We start from the raw sequence: 18326 nt of genomic DNA on the forward strand, positions 1-18326 counted from the left end.
GGCTATGCTCACTGGGCACAGACCTTACCCCTTGGGCTTGCTGGGGAAATTCAGGAGCCCAAAGAAGGAATCTGTGAACTGTGAAGGTCTTGCCTACCTCTATGACAGACTTCATGCAGGGGCCTGAAGCCCAACAGCCTCTGATAGATGTGTGGCCTTGGGTATGTCACCTTCCCTCATTCTGGCTTAGTTATCTATAGCATGGGGCTTGCCAGGCTATACCTCTACAGCTGTGTATATGGTAATGGCTTGGTATGTGACAAGAAGATAGGCTTAGGATATTCTGGGAGTATCTAACATTGTTGCTGTTGTCCTCATGAGATGCCCTGTGTGTGCCCTGGCTTCACATATTCCACACAGGCTATACTCTGGGCCCCCCTTATTCTGGATCCTACATTCGCTCCCCCAGGGTTAGGCATGGAACTTCAGCTGTATGTCAGTCCTTCTCAGTTCCTTTAACAAAGGGCTTCAAGGCCTCGACTGGGGAAGTAGGCATTTGGCAGTAGGGAAGGACAGCGTGGCTCCTAGTGGCTTGAATATCACCCCTATGCCTAGTGGGACATGGATCCCAGGTGTTCCTGCATTGGACACCCTGGGCCTGCGACTGCTCTGGGAGCTACCCCTGCTTCCCAGGGGTGCTGTGTCTGCACACGGGGGCTCAGTCAGTGTATGGAGAGGCAGAAGGTTAGGGGACACAGCTGTGATGCTGCATGTCCGTCCACCTGGGGTTCCTGTGCCTCTGAGCCAGCTTTGCTGCAGCAATATGGAGCCTGTGGGGACCACAGTGGCCAAGGGTTATCCCACTCCTGACCTAAAGCCAGGAAAGGCTAGTGGGAGCCATACTGTGTGCTGGGAAGACATGGTTATGAGCTGGGAAGGAAGCTAAGGGTGTGACACCGGGCTTGATAGAGACAGGGGTGCTAGCTTCGTCTCTCACTTTCCAGCTATGTTACAAATGGGCTTTTGTTTCTTTGTTTGTTTGCAGTGTCTTAAGTATCCTAGGCTGGCCCTGAACTCTCTACGATAATAAGGGTGACCTTGAACTTGAGATCCTTCTGCCTCCCTGTCCCTGAGTGCTCCACCACACCTGGTTTATTCAACATTGGGGATGAAACTCGGGCCTCATGCATGCTAGACAAGCATGCTACCTATTGAGTCCCAGCCCTAGCCCTCAAGGGAAGTTTCTAAAGAGAGACATCCCAACAGCCTGGTGGCCTCACTGCCCCGCCAGGATTCCCACTCCCATCACTTACATTAATGATGACAGCCAGCTTCCCGACGCCTCTGAGAATGTTGTACCAGATGCCTAGGGGAGAAGCAGATGGGATCTCCTGTGGACTGGTGTACGGTTTGTGGTGCCCAGGCAGTGCCTGGGTGGGCCCAACCTTGCAGGAACTGGGGCAGCAAGAGGGCCACCCCCGCAATGCTGGGCAAGGCACAGGAGGAGCCTAGGGAACACAATGCCCCGGCTGCACTGTGTTACCATGTCACATTATGGGTTATCTATGAGTTTCTACAGCCTAGACACCCTGGTCCTTAGTGGCCCTGGACCTTCCCTGTAAACCTGTCTAGAGGTGCCCCCTTTCCTACAGCCCATGACTTGACCTCCACCCCAGCACCAGAGCAGCTCTGGCTAGGGCATCCTGACTGGTGAGGCTGGGATCTTGCTTCGGGGTCAGCAGTGTTCAAGCCAACCGTCGTGCCAGGACAGGACCTGGCTTCCACTACTATGATCCCAGACAGGCAGAAGCCTTATTCCCAGCATGGTGGGACCTTGCTCCTCAGCCATCTTCCAGTGGAAAAGAGAAGGAACAAGATCCAGGAAGGAGGTGTAGTGCTTGTTGGGGGCCTTCAGGCTGAGATTCCTACAGAGAGTCCCATGTACTGTACCCCCAGCCCCAACCTCACCCAAGAGGCTAGGTGTGTGTCCAGGGGTCCTGTCTTGAACTGCACTCCATTAGGCCAAGAGTGTGTCCTGTCCAGTCCTGAGCCAGGTCTATGGCTTCTCAGAAGTCACCCTGGGTGGATCTTACATGTTGTCCTCCCCATCTAGAAGCAGTGGGGCAGCTTCCGAGCTCTCATTTTTGAGCTTCACACTGGTGGCCCATGAGGCCAGCAGGTGTTCAGTCCTGGGCATCCCAGAATCTGGGAATCATGGTTTGACCAGCAGCCAAGGCTATAACAATGTATATGAACTTGATAAGTCCTCCTGCCCCAGCCAGGATAAAACAGCCTCCATCACGGCAATGAGACACCCATGCATAGCCACCAGGTGGGAAGTCTCAGAAAGAACCACCCCACATTCCTGCCCCTAGTAAGTGACAGTCTACTCCGAGGTGAGATGTTCATGCACATCTACCTGGTGCTTCCTGGGAAGGTGGTGGCTCTGTCTAGCTTCCTGCTAGCCGAAGTGGTAGGCAAACAGATGATCCCCTGTGCTGAAAATGTCATAGGCATGAGGGAGCCAGCAAGGGCACTAGGAGGGGAGGGTATCCTTGTGAGGTTGTCACCAACATATTTTAGTCACCGGTGGCAGCACTTCACACTTTGTGTTGTATTGTGTTTCGGGAGCTGAGAGCTCTTCAGTAGACTGGGAGCTGGCTGTGGTCCATGCATCACCTGTCTCCAGAGCCTCGCTGCATTGACCTATTAGGTGTTTGTTGAGTGGCTACAGAAATGCATAAGGCCTTTTCAGATAAAACCAGAGCAGAGGATACTAAGGGCAGGCCCTGCCGGCTGCAGACTCCTGGAGACTGTTGAGGCTGGTGAGACGGTCCAGCAAATAAAAGCTCCTTTGCCAAAGCTGGATGACCAGAGTTCCATCTCCTGAACCACAGCAGGAGACAGAAGCCACTTGTGTAAGATGGGCTTCCTACAGAGATCCTGTGGCTGATGGTGGAGGCTCCTGCAGGTCAGCTGACCATACCTGTTCTCTACATACAGGGGGAGTCCCTGATGCCACATCTCTTGGAACCACCAGATGCTTCTTGATGCTTTAGCTCTTTATTTTTCTTTCTTTTATCTTTTCTTTTCCTTCCTTCTTTCCTTCCTTCTTTTCTTCCTTTCTGAGACAGCATCTCAGTGGTTCAGGCTAGCTTCAAATTCACTATGAGACAAGGATGGTTTTGAACCCCTTCATCTTCCTTCTTCTACCTTCCAGGTGCTAGGATTACACGTGTGTGTCACTGTGTCTGAGCTATGTGGTGCTGGAGACCAAACCCAGGGCTTTGTGCACGGCAGGCAAGCATTCTATTGAGGCCAAGTTCCTAGCCAAGCAAAGGTGAAGTTCAGGGTGGGCTCCACCTTACTTTACCGTATTCAATGCTCACCACTTTTGTTCGCCACAACCGGCAAAACTCGCAGCGAAGCCTACTTTATCTATTAATTTAATAAAGAGACTTGTTTTTGAGACAGGGTCTTATTCTATAACTCAAGTTCTGGCCTGAAACTCATTCTGTAGCCTCGGCTGAGTTCAAACACGCAGAAATCCTCCTGCCTCACCCTCCTCCAAGTACAGCTACGCCCAGTCTATAGACAAGTTTTTATTTGAACATTAGTTTTCAATTTTCCAGGGTCTAAACCAGGAATAGGATTGCTGGGTGACTGATAATTTTGCAAACTCCAGTTGGGATGATCTTACCCTCCCTTCTCTTTGATTTTTTTAGACAGGGTTTCACTGTGTAGCCTTAGCTGTTCTGGGACTCACAGAGATCCACCTGCCTCTGTTTCCTGCTGGGATCAAAAATAACATGTCCCAGAGCAACTGGCTAAAGTCTATTTTTACTTTATTTATTATTTCTGGAGACAGAATTTCACATAGCCCAGGCTACTTTGAACTTGAGATGGGGAGCCCAGAGTGACCTTGAACTTCCAATCCTTCTCTTGCTTCCACCTCCTGAGTGCTGGGATTACAGGTGTGTACCTTCGCATGTGGCTCTTTTTCTCCTTCTTCCTTTCCTCATCCTCTTCTTCCTCTTCCTCTACCACTCCTGACCACTCTAAAACCCATTTCCAATAGCTTGGCAAGGAAGCATGCTGGTCAGACCAGATGTTCCACGAGAACATGGCATCCACTCACTCAGTGCTGAGGCCGGTGACTAGAGGTTCTCACTGTGTGCAGTACAGTGCAGGGAGTCCTTCCTGCCTGAAGACCTGGATTCTGGGGTCTTCTTCGTCGATGTGTGGGTCCCCCCCTCCGACAGAGACTTCCACCTAAGAGGCCCTGTGATAAAGGCTCCTGCAGTCAGGAGCACAGCTGCCGCTAGCTGGGGTCTGTGGGGGTGCAGGCCACTGGCGCCACTGGGTCTCCTGTCCCCTGGGAACGCTGGCCCAGAGGCTCTGCACGGATCAGAGGAGGAAGACAAAAGCCCCTTTGAGCAAAAGGTTACAGCTCAGGAGGCCACAAACAAGCATGTGAAAAGCAGATCACGCCTCCAACCAAATGGGCAGGAACCAGGAAGCAGCCGCTGATCCGTGAGGCCTGGGAAAAAGCAAGGAGCCTGGAGCGAGGACTCAGAAGACACTCTGTGGGGGCGGGGACGACAGCAGGCGCTAGGAGGCCACCCATAGTAACCTGTTCACTCTGGTGGGCTTGTAAGGTTTTAGAGGACATTCTCTAGGGCTAGCTGGCCTCTGTCCAGAAGCAAAATGCACCAGTGACATACCTATTGGGGACTTCACTAGGCACTTGTAAGGGCCCAGTGGGGGACAATGTGGCCATTTGCTTTTCTTTCTTTCCAGCAATGGGACAGTGAACTTTAGGGTTTCTAAAAAATCACCCAGTTTCCCTTTGGACCTCTGGCATTCAGTACAGGGCTTTCAAAGTTGACCATCTGTTCATTTAGGAGATGGAGGACTCTGGTTCTTTGGGCAGTGGGACCTAGACTCTGCCCAGGCTTCCTCTGAGCTTCCTCCAAGGGCCCAACAGGTGGAAAGTTCCAGAAGTTTGTACTGGACACATCTCTGGGTTTGTCTTAGAGCAGGATGTGGGGTGTCCATCCTGCAGCTCAGATACAGTCCAGACATGGTCCAGGGCCTATTCTCCATCAGCCCTCTGGGGAACAGCTTTTGGATTTATAAAAGCAAAAGGGAAAAATGCCTGAATTTGGCCTTCCACTGAGGATCCTTGTGTCCCTAAAGCTGTGGCAAGCCAAGAGCTCCTAAAGGTCTCTTGCCCCTCTAGGGTCACCAGCCTGGCCATACCTGTGTGTGGTATGACCACAATGGGTCGGAATAGGAGATACTGGTGGCTGGAAGGGTCAGTTTGTCCAGGGACTTTCGATGCTTTTAAGTCTGCGGGCAAAACCCAGGGAGACCCATTTGGGTGTCTGTCTGTTTCCATTGTCTGAGTTGCTTGGGTAGGAGGTGACATCAGGAAACCACAGTGTCCAAGCATAGCACAAGGACCTCACACGAGTCCTGGCTCTGACTTCTTCTTCACCTAGCACCCAAGTTTCCAGGTCACTCACTCTTAAGTCTCCCCCCCCCCCCTCTCTCTCTGTGTGTGTGTGTGTGTGTGTATTTGTACAGGCCTCGTAGCATAGATGTAAGATAGGCTCTAGAACCACAAAGATGAAGTCACCATAGTTGATGTGCTAGATTGTTACCATGGCAACTTCACCTAGTTCACTGTAAAAGACCCCAAGGTTATGAAGAAGCTCGAGCCACCTTCTCAGAGACAGCTGGAAGGCTGAAGGATGTGGTCATCCATGGTAGGGGATGGCCAAGGTACCAGAAGCCAAGTGATGGCCCAAAGAGCACTCAGCCTGGCAGAGACACTAACAAAAGCAGGAGAGAATATGGAGTAGACGGTGTAATCTGAGGGTTGGCATAGGGGTGGGTGGTACTACCTAAGGATTCCCCATAGAATGAACTGGATGTCTAGGAGCCTGGGGAAGGTCTTAGAAAAGTTAATTGCACTGGGCATGGTGGCACACACCTTTAATTCCAGCACCTGGGATTCTGAGGCACGTGGATCTCTGAGTTTGAGGCCAGCCTGGTCTACAAAACGAGTTCCAAGAAAGTTAGGGCTACACAGAGAAACCCTGTGTCAAACAAAACAAAACAAAACAAAACAAAAAACCCAAACCCAAAACCAACAAACAAAATAAAACAAACAAAAAAGCCAATGCCACCCCTTACAGTCTTACAAACTCCTGCCTGGGCCACAGAACCCAACCCAAAGAGATCCCCAACACTGGGGAATATAATCTATATGGGAAGGTGGCCAATGGCTTCCCTCACGTGATTTACTATTTACTTATTTCAAGCATCAACACAAAGATGTCCTTCTCACTAAGACTGTATTCATCGGGAGCTGGATTAAAGGACAGTGGGCTCCAGTTTAGGAGAAGAGGGGCACTGTGCTTGCTGGCTCTAGTTGAGGTATGCATGGCATCTGGAGCTCTGTCAACTCCATCTTCCATGTCCTCTCCTCTTCCTGAATACATTCAGTGTCTCTCCTTAACTGCCTCTGATGATAGGGCACTCACTACCAGGGGATACATGCTTTTCCTTTGACACTGTGGGCTGCGACAGCATTGTGTGTACCATTCCTCATTCCCCTTCTCCATGTATGATACACAGCCAAGCGACTCAGGGTTCACAGCCCTATGCTGAGTTTCATCCTGGCCTTGAACCTCAAGGGCAAGTCATCCAATAACATAACCCTACTTCCTCAGCACCCTTTCTCTTCAAAACCATTTCATTTAAGGTTGTGTGTGTGTGTGTGTGTGTGTGTGTGTGTAGGTGTCCTTGCAAACCAGAAGGTGGCACTGGATCCTCTGGAGTTTAAGTTACAGGCAGCTGTGAGATGCCCGACATGAGGACTAGGAACTGAACTGGGTCCTCTGTGAGAGCAGCCAATGCTCTTAACTGCTGCACGCTCTCTCCAGCCCCAGCTACCTCTTCCCATGAGCACTCCAGTGCTGTAGCGCTCCAGTGATGGGAGGGACTTGATGAGAAGCTAATGCTCTGTCCCCACTGGTCTACCTCTTAGTTCTGGGGCCACCCCAGTGTTGGGGGGATGAGGCGATGAGAATAAGCCTGGAGGAAAAATAACACCTCATGTGTGTCTGACTCACCTCAGGAGAGTCACTACAAACTTACTTAAAATGTGACTTTTGAGCTTTTTGATTTTCTTTTTGTTACTCAGTTGCGCTGTTCTAGGGCATGAGCTTTGTAGATGACAATGTCATATCACAACACCAAAAGGTTGAACACACTCGGGAGACCTCTAACAGTAGATGGACGAGACAGACAGTCCCACATCACTGGTAGCTGATACATCGTGGAGGTCTGAGGACCAATTGGCCAGACTCAAGACAATCACTTGTGAAGGTCGTGAGAAAGTCCTTGTAGGGAACAGTCGTCTGGACCCCAATGGCTTCTCAAGAGTAGCAGTTTCCTGCTTGTGCACTAGACCCATTTCGTAGCTCACTTACCAATGTCTTTAGCTCTGATGGCTACTGGCCTCCGTAGCTCAGTGACAAACTTCTTGGCATCCAGGCGGATCTCAATGATGTTGTTTAGTAGGGCAAACAGCGGAGCCAGAGGGAAGGATGCAACGAACAGGGTGACGAAGCCGAACTGAATGACTGTAGGAAGAGCAAGCACTGTCAGCGACACATCCACGGGCCACCCTACCCTCAAGCATGACTGCCTGGAATCCTGCCTTTTGGAGCCCGCCTTTGTAAATCTGCCAGCAGGTGCATAAGGAGCCCTCTGGAGAGAGCCACTACCACCTTGAGCAATATCCAGGGGACTGAAGATGGAATTCACAGCATCAGGAATTCAATATGGCTGACCTTGAACTTGTGACAATCTTCCTGCCTTAGTCTCCCAAGTGTTGGGATTGTGGCAGTATGGTATTGTGTCTGGATTATTTATTTATCTTTGCATGTGTGTCTGTGCATGTATGTGCACATGTGCATGAGTGTGCATGGAAAACCAGAAGATGTTGTGAATTTTGGTCCTTAGGTTTTGTTTTGTAGGATCTCTTACTGGGACTTGGGGCTCACAGATTAGGCTAGACTGACTGCCCAGAGAGCCCCCAGGGAGCCCCTGTTTCTACTTCCCCAGTTCTAGGATTACAAGCAAACCACTATCCTCAGCTTTTCATGAGGGCCTTGGGGATTGAATTTGCCTTCATATGTGCAGATTATGCACATATGACTCTTGAGTCACAGGAATGCACGAGGGTCACAGGTCTGACCTTATGAAATCTCTGCTCATAGTGAGCTCATGTCCTGACCTGTCCCCTCCCTGAGGCCAATCAAATCTCCCATGGTCAGAGGTTCCCTCAGGTCAGGAAGGTCTGCTTCTGGTACTGCATCTCAAGGGTCCCTCCTGTCCTTTTCCATTGGGCCTAGGAGAGCAAGAGGACATCTTTCCTCCAAGGATTCCCCAGACTTCTGTTTCCAGGCCTCATGCTGCTGGTCACCAGCTCTGGGCTTCTTCAGCCCTAGAAGCTACAGACAACCTGAGTCAAAACAGGTCAGGAAAAGGTCACCAGTCGGAAAGCTGGTCCAGGAGCTGTATGGCAGGACCTGGTCCAAGGGTGTTTTATGCCAGGGGGTAAATAAGGAAGCTGCAGAATGTCACCCTGTGCTCAGCCAGCTGAGTACGGCCATTGTTACCAGGGCGAGCAGGGCAGCAAAACAGCTGTGAGAACTGTTTCCCAAGAGGTCTTTATGACTTCTCATTGGCCCGGAAGTATGAGGCAGCAGGGTGGGGTGCCTCTGCTGAGGTTTGGAGGTGCTGGGAGGTTAGGGTGGGACAAGACCAGCCATGTGCCATGGTTGCGTGCATGGGCCATGGCTGCTGAGGCCCAGGCTCAGGGTTGCCAACTTAAAAATAATTTGGCACAAGGTCTCATGTAGCCCAGGTTGGCCTCCAATTTACTATGCAGCCAAAGATGACCTTGAACTTCTGACTCTCCTGCCTTCATTTCCCAAGTGCTGGGATTACAGTACAGGCCTGTACCACCAAGTCTGGTTTCTGCTGGGGATTGAACCCAGGGCCTTGTGCATACTAGGCAAGCACCCTACCATTGGAGCTACAGTCCCAGCCTTGGCTTTTGCACTTCTGTGTGGTGGCACTTCCTGAAGGGAATGAGAAAGAAACAGTGGAGGGGGACGGTGACAGACTCTGGTGTTCAAGTTAGTGTAGGCACCCTCCATACCCGTGCTCCTGTGCTCAGCCTTAGATTTCCCTAGAGGAGAGGATGACAGCTGGTGTGACAGAAAGCCGGGTGAGGAGTGTGGCCTAGTGGGTTTCTCTGCACATAAGGCCTCTGTCCCTGAGATCTCCTTATCTCTAAGCCCTGGAGGTTCATGGGAGCATGAGGTGAAAGTTCAGTAGTTGAGAGAAATGACCATATCTCAGTTAACCACAGGGTACTTCTCTGTGTTATCTGGTCTCCCAGAGCCTCCTCAGAGGGCAGAGGCTGACAATGGGGACAGGAGGACCAGTGCCCAGATTCTCCTGGCTAGGGCCCTGGGGCTGAACAGGGGGAAGAAAGGAGTTTGGAGTCCTGGTTGCCCCTACACCATGCTCTCCTTAATCTTGGGGCAAGATGACCCCTGCCAGTCATGAGGGCAGTTGAAAGCAACCTGCTTAGACCCACATGAACAAACAGAGAGCGGTGGAGAGGGACCTGTGGGGGCAGAGTGCTCCGCAGTCTGAAGGGCACCTGCTTATCACTGCCCTCTAAGCCAAGGTTGAGGAGCGCTGGGGCCACATACCAGGCCTGCCTGGCCTCTCAGCACCATGGCAAATGCAGAATCCAGAGCAGTTCCTCTCCTGCCAGGACATGGGGCAAATGTGATACTGCATGTTTGAGACCTGTCCATGGTGACTGAAGCCATGCAAGTCTAAGCTCCCTTGTGCTTGAGTCTTCTTGACTGTGCTCACCCATCCACACAGTGAACATGCATGGAGCATCTGCTGTGCACTTGGGTTCATTCTAGGGGTGGGGCAGTAAAGAGTGGGAAGAAGGGGCTAGAGAGATGGCTCAGTGGTTAAGAGCATTAGCTGTTCTTCCAGAGGTCCTGAGTTCAATTCCCAGCAACCACATGGGGGCTCATAACCATCTATCCATCTATCGTGGGATCCAATGCCCTCTTTTGGGATAAAGGTGTGCATGCAGACAGAGCACTCATACATAAAGAAGAAAAAAGTAAATCATAAAGAAGAGTGAGGGATTGGAGAGATGGCTCAGAAGTTAAGAGCACTGGTTGTTCTTCCAAAGGTCCTGAGTTCAATTCCCAGCAACCACATGGTGGCTCACAACCATCTGTAATGAGATCTGATGCCCTCTTCTGGCCTTTAGGCACATATACAGGCAGTACACTGTATACAAAATAAATCTCTCTCTCTCTCTCTCTCTCTCTCTCTCTCTCTCTCTCTCAAAAAAAAAAAGCATATAAAAGCTGGGGATCAAGACGCCCACTAGGATCAGGGACACTAAGCATTTAAAAAAAAGAGTGAGAAGGAAAGGTCTTTGCTCCACATTCTTCTGCAAGACAGACAGACAGACCAGGACGGAAGAGCAACTGATGGTGCCACCTGGATTTAGAGTGGGGTCAGAGGAGCAGAGGAGGAGTCGGATCCCAGGCATAGGGGAGGACCAACTCTTTTAGCCACTGTAGTCAGAGAAAACCTTTTTGGGGGGACACTCTAAGCAGAGTCTTGGAGGGAGGAGAGAGAGGACCATGCAGGTATTTGAGGGACAGCATCTCAGCAGAGTTACAGTAAATGCAGAGGCCCATGGCAGGCCTGAGTCACACGCCTGCAGAACAATGTGGAGTCCGGTGTGAGCAGAGCAGAGGGGCAGGATGGACCGGGAAAGCCTGGAAGGCCCTAGGGCCACATAGGCTACCTTGGCTACCTCCTTGGCTACCTCTCAGCATCTTTCCACGCAGGGACGCTCTGTTGATGAGGCTTACCCAGGCCTCGCTATGAGTACTGGTTTCATGCTGGGGTCACAGCAAACTCGGGGAGTCGGGCACTTTGGTGCGCAGGAAGAAGAAAGGAGCCACAGACCCAAAGGAGGACTCTAAAGGGGTGTAGCTATGGTACCCCAAATGCCGGGACCCTACAATAAGGCTGATCTCACTGGTGAGGAAAGCAGAGGGAGAAGGAATTGTTGCTTGGCTGTATGTGTCACACTGTGTGGCAGGTGACCATGTGCTGCCTGTCCTGGGCCTTTGGATGACAGGGTTGAAGACAAGGGGCTATGTTTACAGACAGGAGGAGAGAGTCTACAGACAAGAGTCTAGGCTAAGCATCTCCCGTTCCTGCCTCTGCCTGACGCTGCTGAGTGGGCAAGGGGCACTGAGGTTATGGGCATCCCAGCCTCACAGCCCTTTCCCTGTTTTCTGTCCTGGTGGCCCATTCTGTTTCCCTCTCCCGCCTCTCTCTCTCTCTCTCTCTCTCTCTCTCTCTCTCTCTCTCTCTCTCTCTCTCTCTCTCCTCTCTCTCTCTCTCTCTCTGTGTGTGTGTGTGTGCAGGAATAAAGGCCAAAACTCAACTGCCTGTGCCATCCCTTAGGTCCTCAGGTGTAGTCCATTTTATTTTATTTATTTATGCACAGGATCTCTTTGACTTGGCACTCCCCAAGTAGGCTAGGTTAAGCTGGCTGGCTGGAGCCCAAGGACCCTTTTCCTGTTTCCCCAGTGCTGGGATTACAAGCACACATCACCACACCCAGTTTTTTAGTTTTTTAAAAAAATGAGTTCTAGGGATTGAGTTTAAATTCCAGTGCTTAAAAGGTACTTACAATTAAACCTTCTCCCCAGCCCCAGTTGCCCTTTTTTGTTCTTGTTTGTTTTGTTTTTGAGACTGGCTCTTACTATGTAGACCAGGCTACTCAAGTGCCTCCTGCCTCAGTCTCCAAATGCTGGGATCACAGGCAGGCATCCATCACCACGTCCAGATCCCTCGTCTTTGTCCACCCTGCATCTCCCATAGCCTATGCCCACGGTCCTGCTCCAGGATGCGACTTACTCATTTCCATGTACTCGGGCGTGAGGCCAGCAAAGGGTTCAAGATTGAAGTCCACTTCATAGCGTTGTTTCCGCTTCACGTACTCCTCGCGGTCAGAGGGGCTCTGCCTGCGCAGCTTCAGGTAGCGGATGAACTTTTTCATCTTCCTGCAGGGGGCGCTGTGTCAGCAGGCTGTACCCACCAGCACCTCTGAGTTACACTATCATGTCTGCTCTGAGCCTGAGCCACCGGTTAGCGTAGTGAAATAGGCATTATGGCATTATAGGCACCTTTTTTTTTTGTTTTGCTTTGCTTTGAGCCAGGGTCTCACTATTAAGCCTGGCTGGCCTTGAATTTATTATGTAGACCAGGCTGGCTTCAAACTTACACAAATCCACCTTCCTCTTCTTCCCTGGTGTTGGGAACAAAAGCATGTGCTACCATGCTTGGCTATATGTCTGCTGGAAGGGGACTAATAGCTCTGCCCTTCTCCCAGAGGCAGCATAGTTCTGCTGGTTTCCTAAGATGCTGAGAGGTAGGGAGTGTGAGAAGCCATCTACGGCCATGGGAGACCCTGGGAGGGACCCAGACGTGTGCCCCATCCCAAGCCCCTGTAGCCTTTCCTTTGCTCACTAAGGGCCTGGCTCCAGGGAACCTGTACTTCTGAGGAGCAAGATGAAAGGGACTGGCCCCTGGCTGTCTACTCTGCCACTCAGGGGCCAGTACGAGCCAAGGGCTATGTGGCATCCTGAGGGTGGGAGTCCATATTGTCTACAATGGAGCAACTTTTGCTGCATGTTTCCTCCCCACCCTCCTCACCTCCTGCCTTCTGATGTCTCCTATCCCCGAAGAGGCTAATGTCTCACCTGTCACTGAGGCTACTTGGAGAGTCCACCAGAGTCGTCCATCCCTCTACTCTGCCCCACTCCCACCCCACGGCAGGTACCACTCACGGGATGCCGATCTCGAAGAGATTGTTCTGGATCAGCTGCTTGCCCAGCATGATGATGCTCAGCTGGATGCAGAGCTCCATGAGGCAGCCACCTGGAGCACACTGTGGGACAGAGGGCAAGTCAGATGGAGTCTGGCTCTGGGACAGGGATGAGGCTAGCCCTCAACTTGTGGGGCAACTCCTAGCCTTTTAAAAGTTAGGTTAAGGGTAGGGAGATGCTGGGTGGGTAAGAACACTTGCTTGGTACACATGGACATCTGAGTTTGAATCCCAAGCCAAGCATGGTTGCATGCATCTGTTATCTTAGCATCGTGGGGTGGGGGCAGAGGTAGGTGGACACCAAGATCTCTCTGGCCAGTCATCCTAGTTGTAACAGCGAGCTTCCCATTCAGTGAGAGGCCCTGTCTCAAGGCATAGGGGAAAGTGGTAGAAGAGGTCAATCTCAGGAGTCACTCATTCCTCAGGAGCCATCCAGCTTGGCTTTTAAAAGAATTACTTTTATTTTACTTTATGTGTATGAGTGTTCTGCCTACATGGATGTCTTTGTACCATATATATGCCTGGTGCCCATGGAAGCCAGAAGAGGGCATTAGATGCCCCAGGACTGGAGTTACAGATGGTTATGAGCCACAGTGTAGGAACTAGGAATCCAACCTGGGTCCTCTGCAAGAGCAGCAAGCACCATTAACCACTTAGCCATCCCTTCAGCCCACACCTGGCCTTCCGCACTGGAGCTTTGGATCAGACCCAGGTCCTCAAGCCTGCAGAGCAAGTACTTTACTGACTAACTATCTTTCCAGCCCTCGTCCCCTTAGTTTCTGATAAGCTGAGCTTTTTTATAGGCTGGAAATGTCGAACACTGACAGCCCCAAATGCAAAGGAGTAAGCCTGTAGGACAGGGCTCAGGGCCAGAAGATGACCTTCCAGGGCCAGCAAGGGGATGGGGTGGGAGGATGGGGGGCATGGAGCAGAAGCCAAATGTTTCCAGCACTGTGTCTAAGGTTAGAGAGGGGGGCACTGCCATACTAGAGTTAAAGAGAAATGCAGCCAAGGTCTGTTTTTCCCTTCTTAATTTACTCTAACCAGAGAGGGAAACAGCCAAAGGCTAACAAAACAAAATGGAGAGTAGCCCCAAGGAAGCTAATTGAGTTATTTAAAAAGAGAGAGAAGTCAGAGAAGCCGCTGCATGTGGTGGCACTCGCCTTCAATTCCAGCACTTGGGAGGTAGAGGCAGACAGATCTTTGTGAGTTTGAGGATAGCCTGGTCTATAAAGCAAGTCCCGGGACAGCCAGGGCTGCTGTTACACAGAGAGACCCTGTCTCAAACAAACAAACATGACACACAGAGAGAAAGAGAGAGAGAGAGAGAGAGAGAGAGAGAGAGAGAGAGACAGAGACAGAGAGACAGAGACAGAGGGAGAGAGAGAGACAGAGAGACAGAGACAGAGAGAGAGGCAGAGGGAGAAGAGGAGGTTAAGTGAGGGGGCAAAAGAGGGGTCAAGGGGTGGATATGATCAAAGTATGTTACATATATGTATGAACATGTAATAAGACCCATTATGTGTAATTACTATGTATTGATAAGAACAGGGTAGGTGCAATGGCTCCATGAGTAAAGGTGCTTGTCACTGAACCTGAAGACCTGCGTTCAATCCCAGAGAACCAGGAGGTGGAAGGAGAGAACGGACCCCTGTGAGTTGTCCTCTGGCTTCTACACATGTGCTGCAGCATGCGTGTGTATACAACACAACAAATAGTTAGATGTGGTAAAAATAAGATTCAAAAAGAAGGCTGGAGAGATGACTCAGCTATTAAGAGCGCTTAACTGCTCTTACAAAGGACCTGGGTTCCCAGTATCTGTATCAGTTGGCTCACAACCAGCTACAATTCCAGGGTATCTGATGCCTTCCGGCCTCTGCGGGCACTCACACATATGTGATGTATATCGATTCAAGAAGTCACACATACATACACATAAATAATTAATAAATCAATACATCTTTATAAAATTAAAAAAGCAAAAGTTTGAACCAAAAAAATTATCAACAAACTCTAGGCATGACTTCCTCCCACTTTTCCCCCTCCCTTCGTGCCTTTCTCGAGGCAGATTTTCACCACGTGGCTCTCAGCTGGGATGGTAGGTGTGGACCATCGTGCCTAACTAACTCTCTCCCCGGGATCCCGGACTGTATAAATGGAGACCAAGAACCGAGCACAGCACTCACCCTCTCGGCTCCCTGACTGTGCCTGTGATGCAAGCAGCTGCTTCAAGCCCCTGCTGTTTTGACGTCCCTGCCATGATGAGCTAGCTGTACCCTTGCACTGTGAACGGAAGTAAACCCTGTCTCCCCTAAGCTGCTTTTGTCAGGGTGTCTTAATCACAGCAACAGGGAAAGAAACCAAGACATTCTAGGTCTATGTGAAGATGCGAGAAAGTATTCCGGCTGGAGTGCAGAAGCCCGGAGGACAGGGAGCTAAGCAGAAGGTTGCTGGGAAAGGGAGGTGACACATTACCTCCTCCATCCGGAAGGAGCGGAAGATGTACACATAGTCGCCCGGTCGTCCAACAAACCTGGGATGGTTGGGGTAGAGGTTAGGGAGGAGCTGGATTCAGCCCCCAGGAGATGCCACCCAGAAGGCCTGTACTTCTGCAGTCAGAGCCACCAGGGATTTCACACAGGCTCCTTCCTTCCCTGGCTGGCTCTCAGTGCCCACACCTGTATGCCACCTTCACTCCCTTGGTGCCACCTGGCCCGTTGAGGGCACTACCAGAGGTTTCTGTCTTGGCTGTTGTCTGAGGTCTACTGGCAGAGGTCCTTACTGGCTGGGGTCTGTATTGCTAGGGCCCCCTTCTGCTCTACCATCCCAGGTGAAGCCAGCTCTCTCTAGAACATCATGGCTGGGGAAGCTGTACCTGTTTTCCCTGGGCTATGGGGGCCTCCCACCAACAGGAAGGACGAGGTAGGGCAAAGCCTTTTACCAGAGTGGAGGAGGCAGCAGAACCAGGGTTGAGGGGTTCCTACCGGCCTTTGAAGAAGGCGACGTAGAAGATGGGAGTGTAGGAGTTCACGAACTTGAGCAGGAAGGCCTTAAAGGTTAGCCTGTCTTCGAAGCTCTTCTCTGTCTTCGGGACCTCTGAGGAAAGACATGGTAACCACTCACAGGCAGCCCAGGCCGGGGCAGTCAGCACCAGCCAAAGCCTGGTGGCCAGGCTGCTTGCTCCAAGGCTAGCCCTGCATCAGGACCGTGCTGCCCACACCGTCCTGCACTCAGTACTCACCGATCTTGGTGAGCCACCTGGCAATGCAGCCGTAAACCTCATCCAGGAGAATGATGACCACAAGGTTGATGATAACAGCAGTGGCTGTGACCGTAACCCGGATGTTGGACCGCACTGAGGGGGAGGAGTTCATGGCCAAGGCTGCAGCCGTGGAGATTCTGTAGATGATGACTCCTAGCACGATGGCAAATGTCACTGCGATCTGCAGGGCAGGCGTGGGCAAGCTTAGTGGGAATAATGGCAGAGGTGGTTTGGGGAAGGTGAAGAGCTCCCTTGAACCCGCCCATCTATTCCAAACCCCCAAATTTTCTGCGTCAGAACCAAAGCTGGAATTACTGGAGTCCCCACCAGATGCCAGGTGCTCTGCAGGAGTCAACCCACAGAACAAGCACAAAAGTGAGAGGAGTCCAAGGATCAGTGAGGTTGTGTGGCTAGGTCAGGGAATCCAGCTCGGGGACTGGCCTTCACTAGTGGGTCCATTCAAGCCTGAAGCTTACCAGACCTATGCATTACTATTCCTTATTATCCCCCAAGTAGAGCCCTGGACATTGTAGCCATACCCCAGTGGTTGTCCTGGTGTCTGTTAGATCAGGCTGGCTACCGGGGATACTTTCCCAACCCCAGGAGATGAAGAGAGCAGACTTTTCTGTATTGTGTGCAGGGCTAAGCCAGGGGCCCTCACAGCCTCTGTGGTCAGGCAGATGGTGGCATCCCGTGGGTCTGCTGGGGCATGGCCAGGGTCCCTTCCCCACTGCTTTCTTAGATCTACCTTCTAGTTCTTCCATGACAGCAGGCCCCAAGGCTAGCCAAAGCAATCTCAGGCCTCAACATTCCATGGAACTCAGACTGGTGGTGCCTGAGAGATGGGTGGAAAGCTAGTGACAGCTTTGTTCCGCCTGCTACAGTCTGTCTGTCTGGGTTCCTTTTCCTTTTGGCGCAGATTCGTGGGTAAGACCCAGTCTCTGCCCAGCCCAAGGGTGTGGACACCCCACCCTAGAGCTTGCTGGACGAGGGTGGGCATGTCTAAGGCTCACAAAGCAGAGCCTAGCTGGGCTTCGGTCTCATGTGTAGGTTTTGGCTGCTCTAGACAGGCTCTGGTCTCTGTGTCCTGGATGTAGGGCAGGTCTTGTCCTTGCTGGCATGATCCCCAAAGGCTCCTGGCATAGCCCCTGCTGCCCTATATTGCCTACTCAGGGAACATGGCCTTTGGGGTCTCCTCAGAAGACTTGCCCTTGTACACTATGGGCCATAACCAGGCCTTCCAGCCATCTGTTAGTGACTGAGCAGAGAAACACCCTGCCTGGGAAGCCATCTGCAGCCCCCACTATGCCCTGTAAGCACAAGGCATGGATACCGCACCCTGGGCTGTGCCAGGGAGTGAGGGCTTTCCTCGGAACACCCCTCAGGCCTGCCAAGAGGCCCCTCCCGGCAATAAGGACGTCTCTTGTGCCAGCATGCAAGGCTAGGACGGCTCTGAATCCGTGGTGACTCAGCAGAGGCAATCCTCCACCCTCCTCCACGGGAGCCACAAGCCCCGTGCCCTGTGCCTTTGGCTGCCAGTGCACACAAATGTCTTCAGGACTAGCACTGGTGGGACATTACCATCTGTGGCCTGAATGGAACTCTGGGGTCAGGGACAAAGCTGCCTCTCCATTAGCCCATGAGACAGCCATCTGTTTTTTTTGTGCACATCTGTCTGCCCTGGCTCCACACACAAACCTCTGCTAGATCACCATGCATTCCTTATTAAGCCTTTCTGCTGGGCAGGTGAGCAGAAGAAAGGTTCTGACCAATGAGATACATTGTGGGAGAGTCTTTTGAGGACTCCCCCTTCACAGACAGGCAGTCTCTGCTGTCCATCTTGTGCTCAACTTGCAACTTTCCCTTTTCCTTACAGGAGTGTAGAATTGACCTTGGAACTGTGTTGCAACCAGAATAAGTGAGCAGAAAGAAGTCCAGAGAAGTCAGCGCCTCTGGTCACACTCAGCCTTAGGCCACCTGCCCTCTTCCTAACCTTCCCTGGTCCTTTTGCTAGGAGCAGCTGGGCTGTGGGGTTGCTGGAGTCTCTTAGTTCCTGTTGCCCTTCACTGGCTGAGGGCTGGGGTGTCA

General features: G+C 51.6%; 1 protein-coding gene across 2 annotated transcripts in view; it reads right to left on the minus strand.

Moving 5' to 3' along the window:
• The window catches only part of Ano1 (anoctamin 1), a 154015-nt gene that overhangs the window by 10229 nt on the left and 125460 nt on the right, over positions 1-18326 (minus strand). For both annotated transcript variants that reach the window (XM_038329186.1, XM_038329185.1), the window contains 7 exons: positions 16218-16419; positions 15961-16072; positions 15452-15509; positions 12939-13039; positions 12007-12152; positions 7443-7595; positions 1254-1306 (listed from right to left, as the gene is read on the minus strand). In XM_038329186.1, coding sequence (XP_038185114.1) covers positions 1254-1306; positions 7443-7595; positions 12007-12152; positions 12939-13039; positions 15452-15509; positions 15961-16072; positions 16218-16419 — 825 coding nt within the window. The remainder of the gene's footprint in view (positions 1-1253; positions 1307-7442; positions 7596-12006; positions 12153-12938; positions 13040-15451; positions 15510-15960; positions 16073-16217; positions 16420-18326) is intronic.

The sequence above is a fragment of the Arvicola amphibius genome, chromosome 1 (assembly GCF_903992535.2).
Source record: "Arvicola amphibius chromosome 1, mArvAmp1.2, whole genome shotgun sequence".
Classification (NCBI taxonomy): domain Eukaryota; kingdom Metazoa; phylum Chordata; class Mammalia; order Rodentia; family Cricetidae; genus Arvicola; species Arvicola amphibius.